The sequence below is a fragment of the Vicugna pacos genome, chromosome 34 (assembly GCF_048564905.1).
Source record: "Vicugna pacos chromosome 34, VicPac4, whole genome shotgun sequence".
Taxonomy (NCBI): Eukaryota; Metazoa; Chordata; class Mammalia; order Artiodactyla; family Camelidae; genus Vicugna; species Vicugna pacos.
In genome coordinates this window covers 1,009,940-1,030,392 of record NC_133020.1, presented here as the reverse complement: position 1 = coordinate 1,030,392, position 20,453 = coordinate 1,009,940, and the positions used below count along the sequence as shown (strand labels likewise).

Sequence of the window (20,453 nt, the reverse complement as noted above, 5' to 3'; positions counted from 1 at the left end):
CTGACTGGGTCACAGGGCCAACTGCAAAGTTCTCAAGATATCTATGAGCTGGTTATGAAGCACAGCCTTTATTAAAAATTAACTTATATAAACTTACAGTTAAGTACATTAAAAACAGAGGAAATAATTGGATTCATGACTTCTTAGTTATCTCACTCCTGCCTGTGCTCCTGAGCTGATTTGCACCGACTGTACCCACGTGGTGGAAATCCCACAACGCAGCGCTCCTGCCTGTCCTCCCCGGCCCTGTGGTCAGAGACATCACGTTAGTAGCTTGAAACTGGCTGTGGTGGTAACATGACACCATGGAAACTGGCAAACACTACAAATAAGGGTTTGGTTTATTGTTTTGCTGACTGTCTAGATTTAGTGAAGGAGAAAATGTTAGTAATGCAGGTTAAACTTAAAAATGTGAAGTAAAACAAAACGACAACCTATGGAATGGGAGAAAATTTTTGCCAATGAAACCAACAAAGGCTTGATCTCCAGAATATATAAGCAGTTCATATGACTTAATAAGAAAAAACCAAACAGCCCAATCCAAAAATGGGCAGAAGACCTAAACAAGCAATTCTCCAAGGAAGAAACACAAATGATCAATAGACACATGAAAAAATGCTCAATATCACTAATTATCAGAGAAATGCAAATCAAAACTACAATGAGGTATCACCTCACACCAGTTAGAATGGCCATCATTCAAAAGTCCACAAATGACAAATGCTGGAGAGGCTGTGGAGGAAAGGGAACTCTCCTACACTGCTGGTGGGAATGCAGTTTGGTGCAGCCACTGTGGAAAACAGTATGGAGATTCCTCAAAAGACTAGGAATAGACTTACCGTATGACCCAGGAATCCCGGTGCTGGGCATATATCCAGAAGGAACCCTACTTCAAAAAGACACCTGCACCCCAATGTTCACAGCAGCACTACTTACAATAGCGAAGACATGGAAACAGCCTAAATGTCCATCAACAGGTGACTGGATAAAGAAGATGTGATATGTTTATACAATGGAATACTATTCAACCATAAAAACCGACAACACAATGCCATTTGCAGCAACATGGATGTTCCTGGAGAATGTCATTCTAAGTGAAGTAAGCCAGAAAGAGAAAGAAAAATACCATATGAGATCACTCATATGTGGAATCTAAAAAACAAAAAACAAAAAACATAAATACAAAACAGAAACAGACTCATAGACATAGAATACAAACTTGTGATTGCCAAGGGGGAAGGGGGTGGAAAGGGACAGACTGGGATTTCAAAATGTAGAATAGATAATTAAGATTATACTGTATAGCACAGGGAAATATATACAAGATCTGGTGGTAGCTCACAGCAAAAGAAATGTGACAATTAATATATGTATGTTCATGTATAACTGGAAAATTGTGCTCTACACTGGAATTTGACACAACATTGTAAAATGACTATAACTCAATAAAAAAAAAGTTAAAAAAAAGAACAAATATGAACCGCTTAGAGGAGGTACCCAGAATACGCAGATTCATAGACAGAAAGTAGAACTGAAGTTACCAGGGATGACAGAAGGGGGCAGTGGGGAGTTATTGTTTAATGGGCAAAGATTTTCAGTTTGGGATGATGAAAAATTTCTGGAAGTGGGTGGCGGTGACGACTGTACAATATTGCGAATGTACTTACTGTACACTGGAAAATGATTAAAACGGTAACTTTAAAAATGCGACCTGTTTGTGGCCATTCCATTGTGAAGAGTATGAAAAACTGAGGAAATACTCTTCCATTGTTCAAAACCTATTATCTGAGTCAGCAAAGACGTCACTCACTTCCTCACTGAAAGTAAAGTCCTGTCACACAGCTAAGTTGTCACTTCAGTCTTACAGGGAACAGTCATGTCAGAGCTACAGGCGTCAGCTGCAGCCGTGAGGAGGCTCCAGTGCAGTGGAAGCAGCCTAAGAATCGGTCGGCTACATGGGACTTCGTAAGGAGGAGTATAACGTGTGATTATGGCTCCATCACGCGCTTTGCCACCTTCACAGCGATAAGACGCGCAGGAAACACGCACGAACGGGTAAGCATGCCTTCTCTTCAGAGAGCCGGCTGCCAAGCATCCCCAGTGCACCGCCGCCGGCAGGGATCTCGGACTGCATACGGCTCCCTCCCCATGAAGCCTGCTTTTTGTCTTGACTGACGATTTCATTCTTTCTCATGTTTGAAGCTGGCAACCACCCTCGAGTCCGCCTCCTCCTTTTACATTCAATTATGTTACTTCTTAAAAGGTCAAGGATTCAGCCCATCCCCTCAGCAGCCCCCATCTGCACAGGCTCACCTCCTGCCCGGCCTGGGCACCGGCGCCGCTCCCGGGTATCAGCCCTCCCGCCTTCCCTCGGTGACGGTGACAGCCTCCTTATCTGCCCCTCTCCCCTTCCCTCGGGCTCTCCACCCTCGCCCTGAGCTCTGCACTCCAGCCACACAGGACTGTAAGGAGTCTCCCAAACACTCCAGGCTATTTCACACCTGTTTCTACCACAGGCACACAGAACATCTTATTACATTGCTACACCCATTTCCTTCTTCTCAACTCCAAGCCCCCATGCAGACTCAGCCTATCCTGTACCTGTGTATCCACTACACACAGCACACTACCTGTATACATAGCACTCAATAACTCCTTGTGAAATTACAGCTTCAGTACAAAGGCTTCTAATTAAATAATGTCTTTGAAATATATGTAGAATCTGGCTCCTTCAGTGAAATGCAAGATTTGAAAGTAAGCCAGAAGCACAGAAATGTAAACACTTCCTTTTTACTAATGACCAATTAAGGCAGAACACCTTTTATAAACAACCAGCGTTTAGAATAAAAGTATAAACAGCCTTGAATAAATCTGTTAATTAAATTATTGCAGATATTTACAAAATTTGTTTTTTTAATTACCATAGTCTTACTAGATCCACAAAATTACTCTGCCCTAGGAAGAAGTTTTTAGCTAATATCTGTCTCTATACAAATATCCCACCATTTTTATAAAACAAATCACCAAGCTTACTAAATTTAAAGAAAATATACTATGATAATACATAAATTACTGGTGATTGCCTGAAATGTCCATTTTACTCATTATATTTAGCTCCGAGTCATTCCCTTAATAGTTGTTGAGTACCTTACTCTGTGCCAAGTTGGGTTTTAGGTGCTGGAAATACATCAATGAAAAAAATTGATGCCCCTAGGCTCATAACACATATTCCACTAGGGAAAGACAAACAATTTATAAACATACAACTAAATATAATAAACATGCTAGTCAGTGATAAGTACTTATAGAGAAAAATAAAGCCAAGTAAGGGAGGACAAGGTTGGAATGGTACTATTTAATATGGTGCTGCTTGCTAAGGTGGTATCCGAGCAGAGACCTGAGGAAAGTGAGGAAGTGAGCCACACAGACAAGCAGTGGAAGAGTGGGACAGGCAGGAGGAACAGCAAGTGCAAAGGCCCTGAGGCAGGAGCACATTTAGTATACTGAGTCACCGCAGGGTGGCCAGTGCAGGGGATGTAGATATAGATGAGGTCAAAGACCACAGTGAAGACTTGGGATTTCACTCTGAGCAAGAAGAGAAGTCAGCAGAGGGGTGTAAGCAGAAAACTGACATAATTAGACTCACTTAAAAGGACCACTCTGGCTACTGTACAGAAAATAAAACATAAGGGATCAATGGTGGAAGCAGGAAATTCAAACTGGGAGGCTTCTGCAATGATCTAAGTGAGAGGTAACGGTGGCCCAGACCAGGACAGCGGTTCTGACAGTAGTGGTAACGGTGGTGAGAAGTTGGACTCTGGATATGATCTACAGGCAACAGCAAGAAAATACGCCAGTGGACTGGATGTGGCATGTGAGACAAAGAAGAATGAGGTAACAGAGTTTGTAAAATTTTAAAACCTTGTATTTTCCTGATGCCTCAACACCCCGACCTGTGAGCATCCTCTCCAGATGACTGGGTGCACTGGGGACAAGGCTGGGCCCTGCCTCCTTGCCCCATCCTGGGAGTGACCCAGTGACTGCCAAGCCCAACAAAGAAGTGTCCTCATGCTTTCTGCTTGTACTTTCCACCCTGACCTCAAATAAAGGCACCTGCCTGCAGTCCTCTCTCTCGGCACCCCACCTACCTGTTGAGCCCGCTCCCTGGACACTCCTCCTGTATGGCGCTATGCCACCCTCTCAGGACCCTCTCCCAGGGTAGTTTTCATTGCCCTGGTGGAATGATCCATGAAGACCCCACAAGGGGGACTTCCTCCTCCATTCGCAACAAAACACCGAGGTTTCTGGTCTGAGCACCTGGGAGAGAGGGGTCATTATTTTCTGCACCAGGAGAGACTGCAGGAAGTGCAGGTTTTCCAAGTGGTTCTGGCAGGAGTGATGATTCTCAGTCCTTTCATGTGCTGGCCAGTGGCTTCTGTTCTCACTGCGATCATGAACTACAGAAACCCATCTTGAAGAGGAATGGAAGCTGCTCTGAGTTAGGCAGGAAATCTATAAATGTTCACTACTGGTGACAAGAAAATTCACAACTGCAATTCCCTTGTAGTGGTACTCAGTCACAAATGTGCAGGTTTAATGCCACCCTCAGGGCCTTTTCTGCATATCAGTGACTTCACACTAGCAGAGAGGTATCGTCACATAACTAGAAGCCCAGACTTCCACACTTTTCCACCAGCCTTCACTACATCATCTTCAGAGGCTGGTTTCCCTGAGAAGACTAAGGCCTTGGGCTCCTAACTGATCAAGGAGTCACCTAAATTCAACGTGTGATGTGTGACCAAGGCTCGGGCCTGGAAGGGTGCTCAGGAAGAAGAGCAGGGCAGACTACACAAACCGCAGACCACACAACTACCCGGCACTACAGTACTGAAGGAAGTCAGGTGTATCTCTGTAAAGTTAGTTAAAAGCATGTATAGATACACACGTGTCTAACAGAGAACTACCCAGGACAGAACTTTTAAAGAATTGTTAGTCTAAATCAAAGGAAAAAAACCAAAAAGCCAAAAAACAAAAACAAACCAAACTAGGTATCTATAAAACCAAGGTATGTTGGGGGAGGGTATAGCTTAATTGGTAGAGTGAGTGCTTAGCATCCTGGGTTCAATTGCCAACACCTCCACAAAAATAAGTAAATAAACCTAATTACCATGGCCCCCCTCCTGAAAATTATTTTTCAAATGAGGTATGTTAACCAATGAATATATTCTTCTCCAACTATCTTTCGGCTTCAAACCTTGGTTAAATTGACTTTTTGGGCCCTCTGTATGGAGGAAAAACAAAACAAATTAGCCACTTCTCCCAGGAAAGGAGGCCACATATCTGAATTAACATCTCGGACTAAGCAAGAACAGGATTTTTTGGACACTTATTCAGCACATCAGGCAGGGTGTGAAATCAGGAAACCTACCGCTGGCTCAGTGCCGGATGCTGTAGTGAGTGCTTCAGCCACATACTTCTTATAACGTTGCGAAGTTCATGGTTATTGCAAGCAGACAGCACACCAACCACCACATCATAGTGACTCAATTTCCACTGAGGAAGTAAGGTCAGTTGATCTAGAAATGAGCAACAATAAATCAGAAGTGTCATGTCTCGATGACTGTTAAGTTCAATATGTAACATAAAAATGTTTATTATAATATGAACCTATGTTCATGTTTGCAGAAAATACAACCAAATACAATTTTTTTTTCATTTTCTACATTTTGGTGTAGAGTCTTTTTGCTTCCACACCTAAGTATGCATCCATGCTCACATAAGTATGTAAATTCTTCAAAGCAAATAAGGTGCGTCTGAGAAGGATGTTTGGAAAGTCAATGTGGCATAAACCATACAACAGTAGGTAGTAAGAGTCAATTAGACTGTGGTCAGAATCCTGGCTCTTTATTTAACTTCTTGAGCCTCAGTTTCCTTAAGTAGAAATGGGTACAATAATACTTCTCATAATTGTAAAAATTAAACGAGATAATGTGTATAAAGGTACTGGTTTGGTACCAGGCAAATAGGAGGAATTCAACAACCACTAACTGCAACAATCAATGTGCTTTCAATGGTGAAGTCCCACATTAATATTAGTTATTAAATTCAGGAAATGAAACTGAAGGACTACTGGAAAGAATCAGAATGCTTATCTATGTCAATAAATTCTACAGCCAGTAAACATTTATCACTTAAATATTCTAAAGAATGAAGGAGGGAAAAACATTTCTAGTTTTAAAAAAAAATCAAGTAACAAGTCATTTTTTGTTGTCATTTTTATAACTTGTTTTCTTTACTGTCATATTTAATGGGTGGGATTACATTTTTAAAATTTGCCCTTAGAAAAAGACAGAGGGAAAGATACTCTGTTCCTGTTTTTCATCACCAGTGTCAAAGCTGGAGAGCTCAAAGCTTATATATAGCTCTGATTATGGACCCCATTTCATCTCTCCCTCCAGGGGTGGAAACTCCTTCAAAATGTTTCCAAAAATAACTTACTGAAGGCCAGAGGTCTTTACTATACTCAATGCGATGTTCTCATACACCGTAGGATCTAGGTACTCAGGCAAAAGACAACAAAAGCAAGTTGATTATTTCTTCAAGGGAGAATAATTTCAATGCTTATGTAAAACTGGCAGTGATAATTCATTCCACTGCTCCCCAACTTTTTCAGAGACATATTAGTAGGAAGGACGTTTTATTGACAGAAGCGAAGCAAATGCAGTAACCAGACACACCTGACATGGATTCTAAAGCCAACACGCTACATTATATCAGTAAGAAGTTATTTAAATCCTTTGTGCCTCAATTTCCTAATCAGAGAAAACTGATACCAAGAAAAAGTCTTTATTTCATCTGTTTCAAAATGTCTTCTCCAAAGAATAAGAAGTTTTCAAAGATTAGAAGAGCAAATATTGTATGTATCCTAAATGCCTCATTTATCTGACACTGCAAGAAAACAAGGTTGTTGCACAAAAGTAAAATTTCAAAATAATTGAAACATCCCTTTAAATGCCAAACATCACTACCTTATTTGTGATGGGTAATCAAGATAAATCTTTTAGGGATGGATTATATGAGACATATTTTAACCACCTCCTGATGACAAAATCATCTTAAACATGTCTTCAATCTCTCTCTCTCATCCTTCATTCCAGCCACAGCTTCTGCTCAGAGTGTCTCACCAGGACCTACAAGGGTACCCTACCCTACTGGTTTCTCCCAGACTTCTCCATATCACTGCCAAAGAAAATTCTTCTATAAATAAATAAATGAGTGGCTATGAAGATACCCACGTGGTACGTGAAAACCTCACGGGTTACAGCTGTAAAGTACTTTTTGATCTTATTCCTCTTCTCTGCCACTGCCAATCCTCTCTGCTTCTAATCCCTGTCTAAGCTGCTTCTGTTGAACTGCTTTACTTTACATGTGTTTCTTTTTCTTGCAGAAGAGAGGTACATGGCAGATTTTGACCTTTTAGAGAACTACTTCCAGATATATGGAAAAAAGGGTTTCTAAAAGACTCAACCAAAAAACTGCTAGAATGAATAAACACTTTTGGTAAAGTTACAGGATACAAAATTCTATACAATAACAAATGATCAGGAAGAGAACTTAAGAAAACAATTCCAATTTCAACTACATCAAAAAGAATAAAATACCTTGGGATAAATTTAACCAAGGAGGTAAAAGGTCTGTACACTGAAAACTATAACAGACTGATGAAAGAAAATGAAGAAGATGAAAGTAAATGGAAAGGTATTCTATGTTCATGGGTTAGAAGAATTAATATTGTTGAAATGTCCAAACTACCCAAAGAAACCTACAGATTCAATGCAATTTTAATCAAAATTCCAATGGCATTTTTCAGAAATAGAACAGACAATCCTAAGATTTGTATGGAACCACAAAAACCTCAAACAGCCAAAGCAAACTAGAGAAAGCAGCACAAAGCTGGAGGCACCATGCTTCCTGGTTTCAAACTATAGTACGAAGCTACGGTAGTACAGTATTGACATTAAAACAGATACACAGATAAATGGAACAGGATAGAGAGCCCAGAAATAAACCCATGCATGTATGGTCAATTCACTTACAACAAACGAGCCAAGAACATTCAATGGGGGAAAGGACAGTCTCAAATGGTGTTGGGAAAACTGGGCAAGGACATGCTAAATATGAATGAAAGTGGACCACTAACTTACGCCACACCCAAAAATCAACTCAAAATGGATTAAAACCTTGAATGTAAGACCTGACACCATAAACCTCCTATAAGAAAACACAGGCAGTAAGCTCCCTGACATCAGTCTTGGCGATGATTGTTTGGATTTGACACTAAAAGCAAAGGCAACAAAAGCAAAAAATAAACAAATGAGACATCAAACTAAAAAGCTTCTGCAGAGCAAAGAAAACCATCAACTAAATGAAAAGGCAGCCTACTGAATAGGAGAAAACATTCGGAAATCATATATCTGATTAATACCTAAAACATATAAAGAACTCATATAACTCAAGAGCAAAAAACCCAAAGAATTTGATTTAAAATTGGGCACAGGATCTGAATAGATATCTTTCCAAAGAAGACATCCAGATGGCCATCAGGTAAGTGTGAAGGTGCTCAACACCACTAATCATCAGGAAATGCAAATCAAAACCACAGTGAGATTTCACCTCACATCTGTTAGAATGGCTATCATCAAAAAGACCAGAAACAACAAGTGTTGGGCGAGGACTTGCAGAAAAGGGAATCCTTGTGCACTGCTGGTCTCAATGTAAACTGGTTCAGCCACCGTGGAAAACAGTATGGAGGTTCCTCAAAATACTAAAAGCAGAGATGATCCAGCAAGTCCACTTCTGGGTATTTAGCTGAAGGAAACGAAAACACTCACTAGCAAAGATACATGAGTGGGGGTGCTACGTGTGACAACAAACACAGGCTTGCTCACTGCAGCATTATTTTCAAAAGCCAAGACACAGGAGCAGACCAGGTGTCTACTGATGGATGAATGAAGAAAGAAAGGTGTGTTTTCTATACACATTGGAATATCATTCTGCCATAAAAAAGAAGGAAATCCTGCCATCTGCAACAACATGGATGAAACCTGAGGGTATTATGCTAAGAGTAATTACGTCAGATGAAAACCAATACCATATGATCTAATTCATATGCAAAATCTAAAACAAAACACCATATTCACAAATACAGGGAACAGACTGGTGTTTGCCAGAGGCGAGAGGTAGAGGGTGGGCCTGACAGATGAAGGGGGTCAAAAGGTACAAACTTCCAGTTATAAAACAAGTAAGTACAACACAGTGACTACAGTATTGTTTATTTAAATGGTGCTAATGAGAGCACATCTTAAAAGTTCTCATCACAGGAAAAAAAGTCTGTAACTATATGCAGGGATGGATGTTAACTATACGTACTGTGGTGACTGTTCTAGAATACATATGTATTTTGAATCATTATGCTATACACCTGAAACTAATGTAATTTGTCAATCATATCTCAAAAAAACCTGGTTTCTTCTACCATGTACCATCAATGTAAATCAGTCCAACACCTGGGAGTGCTGTGTTACACAGTATGAAGCCCAAAGTGAATTTTCAGTAACTGCCTGTGTAAGACTGCTGCCCAGCTTCCCAGTCCCCTCACCAGGACTGGGCTCTATACTTCTGTCACCCTCTACTCAATGTCACAAGTATAGGGCACCTAGTTTGATTCTGGTTTTTGGAAACAGAAAAACAAAAAACAAAAACAAAAAAACTAAGAAGTAAACATGAGGCAAAAAGAAATAAAGACAATTTACAGAAGAAGAAACACAAATAGCCAACAAACCTATGGAAAAAGTTTTAATTTCACTAGGAATCAAGTTTGAATTAGAGCAACGAGATACCACTTTTCTCCTAGATTCAAATGGACAAATTATCTTCTTAAACTTTAATACCCGAATGGCTGGAATTTTGATAGTTATTTCAAGGAAATGGCTACTTTCCTCTGCTGCTGGTAGCAAAGTAATTTGGTACAGTATTCTGCAGGAAAATTCGCCAACTTATATCAAATAGCTCAGAACTGGGGCAACGGTATAGCTCAGTGGAAGAGTGGGTGCTCAGCAAACACGAGGTCCTGGGTTCAATCCTCAGCACCTCCAGTAAATAAACAAACAAACAAACAAATCTAATTACCTCCCCCTCAAATTTAAAAAAAACCACAAAACCAAAAAACCCCAAATACCTCAGAACAACATAACTTTTGTCCAGCAATTCCACGGCTAAAGAGCACATTGTAAAGAAATAATCAGTGATACACTGAAAGATCTCTATCGATCAGTGTCATTTATTAATAGTGAAAAACTGAAAACTACATTCATGCACAAAAAAGGCATTAGTTAAATAAATTACGGTGTATCTGTATCCTAGAATACTATGCAGCCATTAAAATTATGTTTTAAACATACCGAATGCAGTTGTACATCATATTAAGATAAGCAGGCTGTAAGAACTAGGCACATGGTTCCATTTATATAAAATACAAAAGAAGGCAAATCTATGCCATCACAGAACAGGTAGTGGTTCCCACTGCCAGCAGACGGGACCATAAAGGCAGCTTCTAGCAGGCAGGATACAGGTCAGTGGTAGAGCGCATGCCTAGCATGCACGAGGTTCTGGGTTCAATCCTCAGTACTTCTGTTTAAAATAAGTAAATAAATCTAAAATTACCTCCCCCATTAAAAAGAATTTTTTTAAGGGTGGGAGGGTAAAAATGGGGGAGAGTATAAGTCAAGTGGTAGAGCGCGTGCTTAGCATGCACAAGATCCTGGGTTCAATCCTCAGTACCTCCATCAAGTAAACCTAATTACCTCCCCCTCCAAAAAGAAAACAGAAAATGGAGACATTATTACCAATTCTGCAGAAATAAACTATTAGAAGACAGTACTATGAACAATTGTCTGCCAACAAATTGGATAACCTACATAAGATGCACAAATTCTTAGAAAAATTTAAAAAACTACCAAGACTGAATCACAAAGAAATAGAAAATCTGAATAGACCTATAACTGTCAGGAGAATTGAATCTGTAATCAAAAATCCACCCACCCTCCCCCTAAAAAACCAAAAAGAAACAAAAAGAAAAAAAAGGAAGCTTCTGACATGTTGGTAGTTTTCTTGTTTTTCACTTGGGTGCTGATTAGTTGGGTGTATTCAATCTGTGAAACCGCATCAAGCTCACATTTACATGCACTTTTTCTGAATGTACATTATAAATCCAACAAACAACTCTTTTTAAATACTAAATAATTCCCCCAAACATGTTTTATATTTATGTGCATTCAAAACCTGCTCAGTACAGATCATTTTTCTTTTTAAAAAGTAATTTCAAATTTTTCTATAAAGCACTTGTTTTACTTTAATAAGAAAAAATTCCATTGTAAGATCATCATGAAACGTGACAAGATTCATACTTTGCCAATTTTATTCTTTTAGTTCATTCTTTCAAATTACTGAGCACCTCCTAAGATCACTGTTCTAGATGGCAAATACATAGCAATAAACAAATCTTCATAATGTTAAGAATAATTAAAACCCCACCCAGGCTTCCTGAAGGCAATGACCATTTCTCTTCTTTAACATATAATATATCCTGAGAGTCTGGCAACTGCGAGACTGTGCACTGGAAGTGGACATCCAAAAGTTTATTAAAGACCAAAATATCCAGGTGGCAAACACGATGCTAGCAAGCATCTGCATGACATTAACTTCACATGTAGTGAGGAGATGGTGGGGGAGGGATAAATTAGGAGTTTGGGATTAACAGGTACATCACATATAGTATATTTAAAATTATATATATACATTTACTATATGTAAAAATATATATATATACACTATAAATTTACTATACCTAAAATAGGTAAACAACAAGGACCTACTGTACAGCACAGGGAACTATATTCAGTTTCTTGTAATAACATGATAGAAAAGAATTTGAAAAGAAAAAATATATATGTATGTGTATGTATAACTGAATCACTATGCTGTACATCTGAAACTAAAATTATAAATCAACTACATTTCAATAAAAAAACCCCAACAAAATAAGCACAAAGATTCTTAAAAATCAGAACAAAAGTTCCACTCTTGTGTACATGCTCTCAGATGGCATCAATCACAGATGGGCAGAAATCTTGAAAATGAAGAAAATATGCAAGTTCCTCACAGATCTATGGAAGAGGACAATTACACACACTGCCAGTGTGCTCTTGCCAATTTCAGGTCCCGCCCAAAACACTTCCCTAGCGTCCACCACTGTCACATTACCGCTCCTCCCTAAAATTCACAGGGTGTTCACTACGAATCCTGCACTGTCCTGGGTGTTTTATTAACCGAATCTTCACAATAACCCTATCAGGTCATCATTTTATAAATAAGAAAACCAAAACAGAGAGACAAGATTGGCATGTAAGGATCATTTTGGACAAACCAGCCCCAGGCCAAACTGCAGAGCCAGCTCAATTTGTCTTTGACCTTTGACTTACTCCAACAAACTGCGAGCTCCTTGAGAGCAAGGACTAGGTACCTAGCACCATACCTGGCGCTCTAAGCATTTGTTGAGCAGATAGGCTTCTTTCCTTTGTCTTTGGTTCCCTTCTTTCCAAATATCCTAGAAACAGAAGGCTTTTTCTGTCACATCGTTTTTCTAAATTAACTGTTAAATAATTCCTGTGAAGTCATTACCCAAAACCAATGTGTTCTAATCAAGATCTCCTGTATCTCTACTCCCTGGCCCAATGCTTGTCTCTGCCTCCGCTTTCCTCACCCCAGGGGTGCTGCGTTTCCCAGCAGGAGCCCTGTTTCCTCCTCACCAGTGGTTCTCCTGTCTGTGCTCCACCTGCTTAAGGTGAGCCACCACATCAGACAAGCACAGGGTGGGGGTGGGGTGAAGGTGACCGGCTCACTGCATTCAGGTTCCTGCCCAATCCTCCCTTCTACATAGTGGCCTCCTCCAATCGCCCTATTTAAAACAAGAGCACATCCTTCTCTATCCTCTTCCACTGCTTTATTTTTGTCACCACACTTGTCTTTCTCCCCTATGACATTTAATCATTGTTTTCTTATGTTGTCTCCCCTTCTAAATCGTAAACTGCACGAGGGCAGGGGCTTTATCTTGGTTGAGCTGTAATTCCACAGCTATAACAGGAGTTGGCACAGAGAAGGCGCCCAAATATTTGTCGAATCAACTGCAAGTCAGAGGGCCTTTTTCAATATTCAGGGAAGGTAAATCTCCCTTTCAGAAAAGACTGCCATGACTTAATGAGACTGAAGACAAAAGAAGGCAGAAGAGTAAAGAGAACAAAACTAAATCTTAAAATGTTAATTCAAAGGAAGAACACTTAACAAAATCTTGGGTTTTCTCTCTCGCTTCAGGCTTAAGAGATAAGCAGAGTGTAAAAATGCTCAGATGTTTTAGTTTGAAGTGGTGACAACACAATGAGAAAAGCAGCTGTGGGGAATTTTAACAATCAAGATGCTTCTGGGGGAAGGGGATAGCTCAGTGGTAGAGCTATACCTAGCATGCAGGAGGTCCTGGGTTCAAGCCCCAGTACCACCATTAAAATAAACAAATAAACCTAATTACCTCCCCTTCAAAAAAAAATTAAAAGAAAAAAAGATGTTTCTACTGCTTTTAGTTTTCAAAGTATCAAGTGAAAAAGGAAAGGAGTCTGCAAGATTTCACTTAGAATGAAAATACTCTGTTACTTGACTAGATGCACGATATCCAACTAAGGTCAAAGTTAATTTATGTAATGAGTACTGATCTCTTCACCGATAGCCCTGTCCCTTTCCAAGGTCTACTTCCTAATTTCCTTAATCTAGCCTGGTCTCATTGGATGGCAGATAGTGTCTAGATGATGACCTAAGAGATAGGGAAAAACTTATCACAAGAAACTAAGAAATTTCCAGGCTAACCTACTGAGTTTTAAGCTTGATTATTGGGTTTTTGCTTGTTTATGGACCCTAAAAGGTACACAGGTCATAAATATCCCAAGAAAGCTCTACAAGTAGCTTCCAGTAGAGTTCATTCATTATCCAAAAATACCCCCCAAAACCAAAAAAAACCCTAAAAACCAAAACAAAACAAACTTGTAAAGTACAAACAGACGTTACAAAACATTTTTTACATATGGCACTCTTTCCTCAGCTCACCTTACAAAACCCTAAAGAAACAAAACAGAAAAGCCTAATCTGTTAACAGGTTAAATGCCCTGTAACATTGCATTTTCAATTAAATCATTTAAATGGTATCTTAATTTGACTCAGGTGACACAAATAACCTTTTCAAAGAGCTTGTGGTTTGTCTAATAGAAAAGGATTTTCAGAGATTGCTACCGAAATAAAGAACTCCAATTACAACAATGAGTTTCAATACTATCTACTTATAAGTTAAGGCATAGAGCCATCTCAGAATTGCAAATTTTCAATTCTAATTCTCAAAAATATTAGATAACAAATCATAATAAAATTTATATGGAACCATCAAAGACCTAGAATTGCCAAAGCATTACTGAAGAGAAAGAAAGAGGCTGGAGGAATAACTCTCCCAGACTTCAGACAATACTATAGAGCTACAGTCATCAAGACAGCATGGTATTGGTACCAAAACAGACATATAGACCAATGGAACAGAATAGAGAGCCCAGAAATGAACCCACAAACTTTTGGTCAACTCATCTTCGACAAAGGAGGCAACAATATACAATGGAATAAAGACAGTCTCTTCAGCAAATGGTGTTGGGAAAACTGGACAGCAGCATGTAAAACAATGAAGCTAGAACACACCCTTACACCATATACAAAAATCAACTCAAAATGGATTAAAGACTTAAACATAAGACAAGATACAATAAACCTCCTAGAGGAAAACATAGGCAAAACATTATCTGACATACATTTCAAAAATTTTCTCCTAGAAGAAATAAAAGCAAGAATAAACAAATGGGACCTAATGAAACTTACAAGCTTCTGCAGAGCAAAAGAAACCAGAAATAAAACAAGAAGAAAACCTACAGAATGGGAGAAAATTTTTGCACGTGAAACCGACAAAGGCTTGATCTCCAGAATATATAAGCAGCTCATACGACTCAGTAAGAAAAAAATAAACAACCCAATCCAAAAATGGGCAGAAGACCTAAACAAGCAATTCTCCAAGGAAGACATACAAATGATCAAAAAGCACATGAAAAAATGCTCAGTATCACTAATTATCAGAGAAATGCAAATCAAAACTACAATGAGGTATCACCTCACACCAGTCAGAATGGCCGTCATTCAAAAATCCACAAAAGACAAATGCTGGAGAGGCTGTGGAGAAAGGGGAACCCTCCTACACTGCTGGTGGGAATGCAGTTTGGTGCAGCCACTATGGAAAACAGTGTGGAGATTCCTCAAAAGACTAGGAGTAGACTTACCATATGACCCAGGAATCCCACTCCTGGGCTTGTATCCAGAAGGAAATCTACTTCAGGATGACACCTGCTCCCCAATGTTCACAGCAGCACTATTTACAATAGCCAAAACATGGAAACAGCCTAAATGTCCATCAACAGGTGACTGGATAAAGAAGATGTGGTATATTTATACAATGGAATACTACTCAGCCATAAAAACCGACAACATAATGTCATTTGCAGCAACATGGATGCTCCTAGAGAATGTCATTCTAAGTGAAGTAAACCAGAAAGAGAAAGAAAAATACCATATGAGATCGCTCATATTTGGAATCTAAAAAACAAAAACAAAAACAAAGCATAAATACAGGACAGAAATAGACTCATGGACAGAGAATACAGACTTGTGGTTACCAGGGGGTGGAGGGTAGGAAGGGATAGACTGGGATTTCAAAATTGTAGAATAGATAAACAAGATTACACTGTATAGCACAGGGAAATACACGCAAAATGTTATGATAAATCACAGAGAAAAAAGTGTGACAATGAGTGTGTATATGTCCATGAATGACTGAAAAATTGTGCTGAACACTGGAATTTGACACAACATTGTAAAATGATTATAAATCAATAAAAATGTTAAAAAAAATATTAGATAACAGAACAACTGTTTGGGGGAGTAGTGGCAAGAAAAAAAAATCCCCAGTGTAGTTAAAAAAAAAACAACTATTACCTCATCTTTAAAACTGCCTTCTAAGCTTCTTTCTATGTCTTAGGGCAAGACCTTAAAAAAGAAAAGGAAAAAAAGGAGGGGGGAACCTTAAGTAGTGTTCAGAGTGGTGGAGTTCATTAACAAAAACAACAAAAAAATCCACTGGGCGGTGGGCAAAGCATTGTTTCTTAAGCTGGGAAGGCGAACATGCACAAAGCCTTCTTTCCCACAAGAGGGTAACTTTTAGCGCAGACGGACAGGATCGTTAAAAATCTTGATAATCTCGTGCATATTTCATCAGGAGGCTTTGCAAACCAAATTCCCAGGAACAACTCCACTCACGCCCTATTTCATATCTAGATTTGCTGAACCGACTCCCATCGCAGAGTTTGCAAAGAATACCGAATACTGTGTACCCTTCAAGCAAAGTTACTCCTTAAAAGCAAAACCCGGCCACCTCTGAAGACACGCATCAACGTTAGACGCGGCGCTCAGACTTCCGAGCCCTGAGCGAACCGAACCGACAGCTCGCGGAGGGAGCAGGCAAACCGGCGGCCCGGCGCCCGGCGCCCGGCGCGAGCGGCTGCGGCTCGTGGGGCTGAAGGGCAGCCGGGGCTCCGGCCACTCGGGCCAGGCCTGGGGACGGCCGGAGGAGGGGCCCACGGGAAGGGCGGGGAGGTGAGGAGCGGCCCCAAGTTCGGGGGACTTCCACGCTCCGGTAATGAAAAGGGCCGTTTCGCCGGGCCCGCCCGCCGCCCGGGACTCCCCGCCCGCGCGGCCCCCGGGCCTCACCTGCCGGGCCGGCCCCCGAGGCGCGGGCGGGCGGCGGGGAGCGCAGCCGCAGCCAGAGGTGCAGAATTGCAAACTGGCACCAGCCAGTTTCGCACTGGCCGCCCCCCGCCGGCTCCACCTCGCGCCCCCGCCGCGCGCCGGGCTCTCCCGCGTCCCGGCGGAGACGAAGGGAGCCGCCAGAGACAGGTCGAGGAGTGGTGGCCGACTCCCCCGCAACCGCTCCGGGAACGCCCTCCTCGGGCCTGCCGCCGGCCAGGGGCCTCTCCGCTCGCGGCCCCGCGCCTCAGATTCCTCAGACCGCGGGCGGCAGCCAGAGCCCCGCCCCCTCGGCTGAGCCTCCCCCTTCAGGCCCGCCTACCTTTTCTCTCACTGGCCCCGCCCCCTTCTCTCGCGTCCCCTCCCGCTCCCGCGGGCCAGCCGGGAGCTGAAGTCCTGCTCTGGGCTCAAGCGGGGAGCGCCGCCGCGACCCGGACGCTAAGAAACACTCTTCCCATAACGCTGCGCACTCTCTTCCGTCACGCTTAGCGGTCGCGGATACGAAGCGCGAGGCCCCACACCGAGCACGTGCATCCCTTCTCGGCGCCTACTGCCCCCTGCTGGCGGAGGTGAGGTAGCGCTGGACGACGCTGAGCTCAGGGGCCGCCCCAACCCCGGGACCGGAACACAGCGGACGTGAAGGGTGCCAGTTGCCTAAGATTTAAAGGAGATCTGAGGGAGAACTCTCATTTTCAGTCACGCCGAGCTCCCTTCTGCTGAATGCCAATCTCGTGTGGGAGATGGGAGCTTGCTGACGTCTCCTTGGCCCGAAGTGCAGGGCGAGGCAGCCCAGTTACCTGTGTCTTCAGGAAAGACTCGTCAAGTATCATCAATTCTGGTGCAGGTGGACCCGGCTCTCTGCCCGGTTCCGTCCGCTAGGAACTCGGGAGGAGTAAGGCCGCGCCCATGGGATCAGGCTGTGGAGACGGGCAGCTACGGTCCAATGGAGGGTAAAGTCCCACGTGCCCCAGTTTCGAACGGGCGCGGGGAGGCTGCGAGCAGCACAGGTGCGCGCACCTGCAGTGGGACCCGGGCGGGAGAGGAGATGTCTTAGGCACGTCAGTACCAGTTTAATTCCAGCAAAACGATCCTCTATTAAAATGACTGGCTTTTTATTGGATTGTTTTGTTGTAGCGTCTGTACTAGATTAGATTTTAAAATTTCTTTTGTATAAAAGCGATGAGCCTAAGGATATAAATTCCTTACGTTTGTACTACTTAAGGAAAAAATGAAAAATAATTAATACGAGGTCTAAAGTCATTTGTCCCTTCAAAGAGATTTGCATATTCATTAGTTATCGATGCTAGTTAACAAATTACTCCAAAACTTTAAAAAAAAAAACAACAATAATCATTTACTATGTCTCACGGTTTCTGTGAGTCTGGAATGTGGGAGCCGAGCTCTGGCTTGGGGTCTCCCACAAAGTTGCAGGCTGGGCCGTTTCCTAGGCAGCTCACTTCCAGAGCTGCTGAGCTGGTGTTCTCTTTGGCCTAACTGGGCCTCTCCAACAAGCTGCCTTAGAGTCCCCTCCCCTGGTGACCTGCTTCCCCAAGAGCTGGAGACCCAAGAGACCAATGCAGGTGGTCGCTGCCCCTTATGATGAATCCCTGGAAGACACACACTGTCACTTCTGCAGATTCTATTGGTCACACAGACGGGCTCAGATTCACTGTGGGAGGGACCCCACAGGGTGTGAATACCAGGAGGCAGAGATGATTGGGGGACATCTTAGGGGCTGGTTACCCTAGGCTATAATGCAAATTTGAGAAACAGTACTGTTTCTAAACAGCAGGGGAGTCTTTAGGACCCCTACATACTCACTATGGCCCCTGAAGACAAGAAAGAGCAATTTGTCATTCTTGCGGGAAAGGTGGAATTAGTAGCCTGAGATCCTTGTGACTTAGGAGCAAATGTCACCAAGACCTGAGTGCCCCTTTCCCAGGGGCAGCTGTGTACACAATGCAATGAGGAAGGAGAATATGTACTGGCTACAAATGTTTTGTTAGACATTCTTCTTTGTTTAGAAAGTCTGCTGAACTGCTTTCTCCATTTCAATTAAAGAGATTGTCAAGAAAGTAATAATTGGTTATCTCTAAGGGTGTCCTGTTTTTTATTGTCAAGAAAGGCATTCACATGCCTCTCTTGATGTCTAAAAATTTTCATCTTGTGATTGAAGAATTATAACTTAATCCCCAGAGAGGAATAACCCCTGATTTAGGCAGATCTATTAATTTATCAAATATGTATTGCACACCTCTTATGTGCCAGGCATTTTTGTAGGTACTTGGGATACACTGATGAACAAAACAAAGATGCGTGTGCTGTGGTGATGCAGGCAGAGGCAGACTATAAACTGTAGATATAATAAAGAAATACATTTTACCAGCAAGTGGAAGATAAGTGCTACAGAAAGCGGGGAGGGTACAGCTCAGTGGTAGAGCACATGCTTAGCCGGCATGAGGTCCTGGGTTCAATCCCCAGTGCCTCCATTAAAATAAATAAAGAACTTAATTACCTCCCCCCGACCAAAATAAAGTGCTACAGAAAATAAGAAAATTAGAGCGAGGTACGGAAATTGGGAACGTGGGACTGAAATGGGACAGACTGCATTATTAAATAGCAGAATTAAACAACTGTTCAGAATTACAATGAGCACTAAAGGGAGGGATAAACAAAGCCATCCTAACACATTAACTGATCAAGATGTGCCTTCCAGTTACCAAGATGCTTTCAGCTACAGAGGAAAGCTCATTGCTGTCTGCCAGGCCTAGGACAGAGAGTCATGAGTAACCCTTTAGCATCATCAGATCTCACCACTGTGGCAGGAGCTGCCCATACCACCTACTGATAGATCCAGTCAGCCTTTCGCCTACTTGTTACCTGTTATCGCCTGGTAAACTTCAGATTCACATGGGTAAAGATCACAAGACAGACAAGGTCTATAGTGGAAAGGATAAAATGTTTAATCCCGGAGATACTGTAAAAGGTCTGTGGAGTCAAAGTGCTGACAGACTAAGATGTGAACAAGTTAACAGAGAATTAGATTCAGGGAGAAGCAAACCAGGACAGTTGGCCACCCTGACTGCAAGTCAGTGTGATGGAATCACCGAGTGTGACTGCAGGGAAAAGGAGGAGGTATCTGACCCACCCCAAGGCACCCCTGAGGAGGCCGTCTCTTGAAAACATGGCGCTGGGGCTTGAAATCAAAGAGGCCAAAGAGTTAGCAAGTCCAGAGGGTGAGAAGGGCATTTAAGAGCATCCTAGGCAAAAATAAATAATGAAAACAAACCCGAGGCAGTGATGACATGGCCATCAGGGGAAAGGCAAGCATTGTGGTATGACCTTAGCAAGGTGAGATTGGGCGCTGGTAAGAAGGCGAACAGGGGGATAGGGCCAGATCGTGGTCACATGCTTCTCTAAGGAATTTGGATTTTATCGGGAAGGCTCTGGGGAAGAATTTTTTT

The 20,453-nt window shown here is 41.9% G+C and overlaps 1 protein-coding gene and 1 long non-coding RNA gene across 2 annotated transcripts in view; both read right to left on the bottom strand.

Moving 5' to 3' along the window:
• The window catches only part of LOC140685450 (UDP-GalNAc:beta-1,3-N-acetylgalactosaminyltransferase 2-like), a 44,988-nt gene extending 27,902 nt beyond the window's left edge, over window positions 1-17,086 (bottom strand). Inside the window, exons 1-2 of the mRNA XM_072954599.1 lie at window positions 16,954-17,086; window positions 5,429-5,576 (exon numbers count right to left, since the gene is read on the bottom strand). Coding sequence (XP_072810700.1) covers window positions 5,429-5,472 — 44 coding nt within the window. The 5' untranslated portion in view covers window positions 5,473-5,576; window positions 16,954-17,086. The remainder of the gene's footprint in view (window positions 1-5,428; window positions 5,577-16,953) is intronic.
• Window positions 14,333-16,656, bottom strand: LOC140691300 (uncharacterized). The gene is made up of 3 exons (XR_012066903.1): window positions 16,578-16,656; window positions 16,183-16,233; window positions 14,333-15,721 (listed from the first exon to the last, which is right to left on the bottom strand). It is a non-coding gene; the product is annotated as an uncharacterized lncRNA (long non-coding RNA).
• Window positions 17,087-20,453: the final 3,367 nt, after the last annotated feature.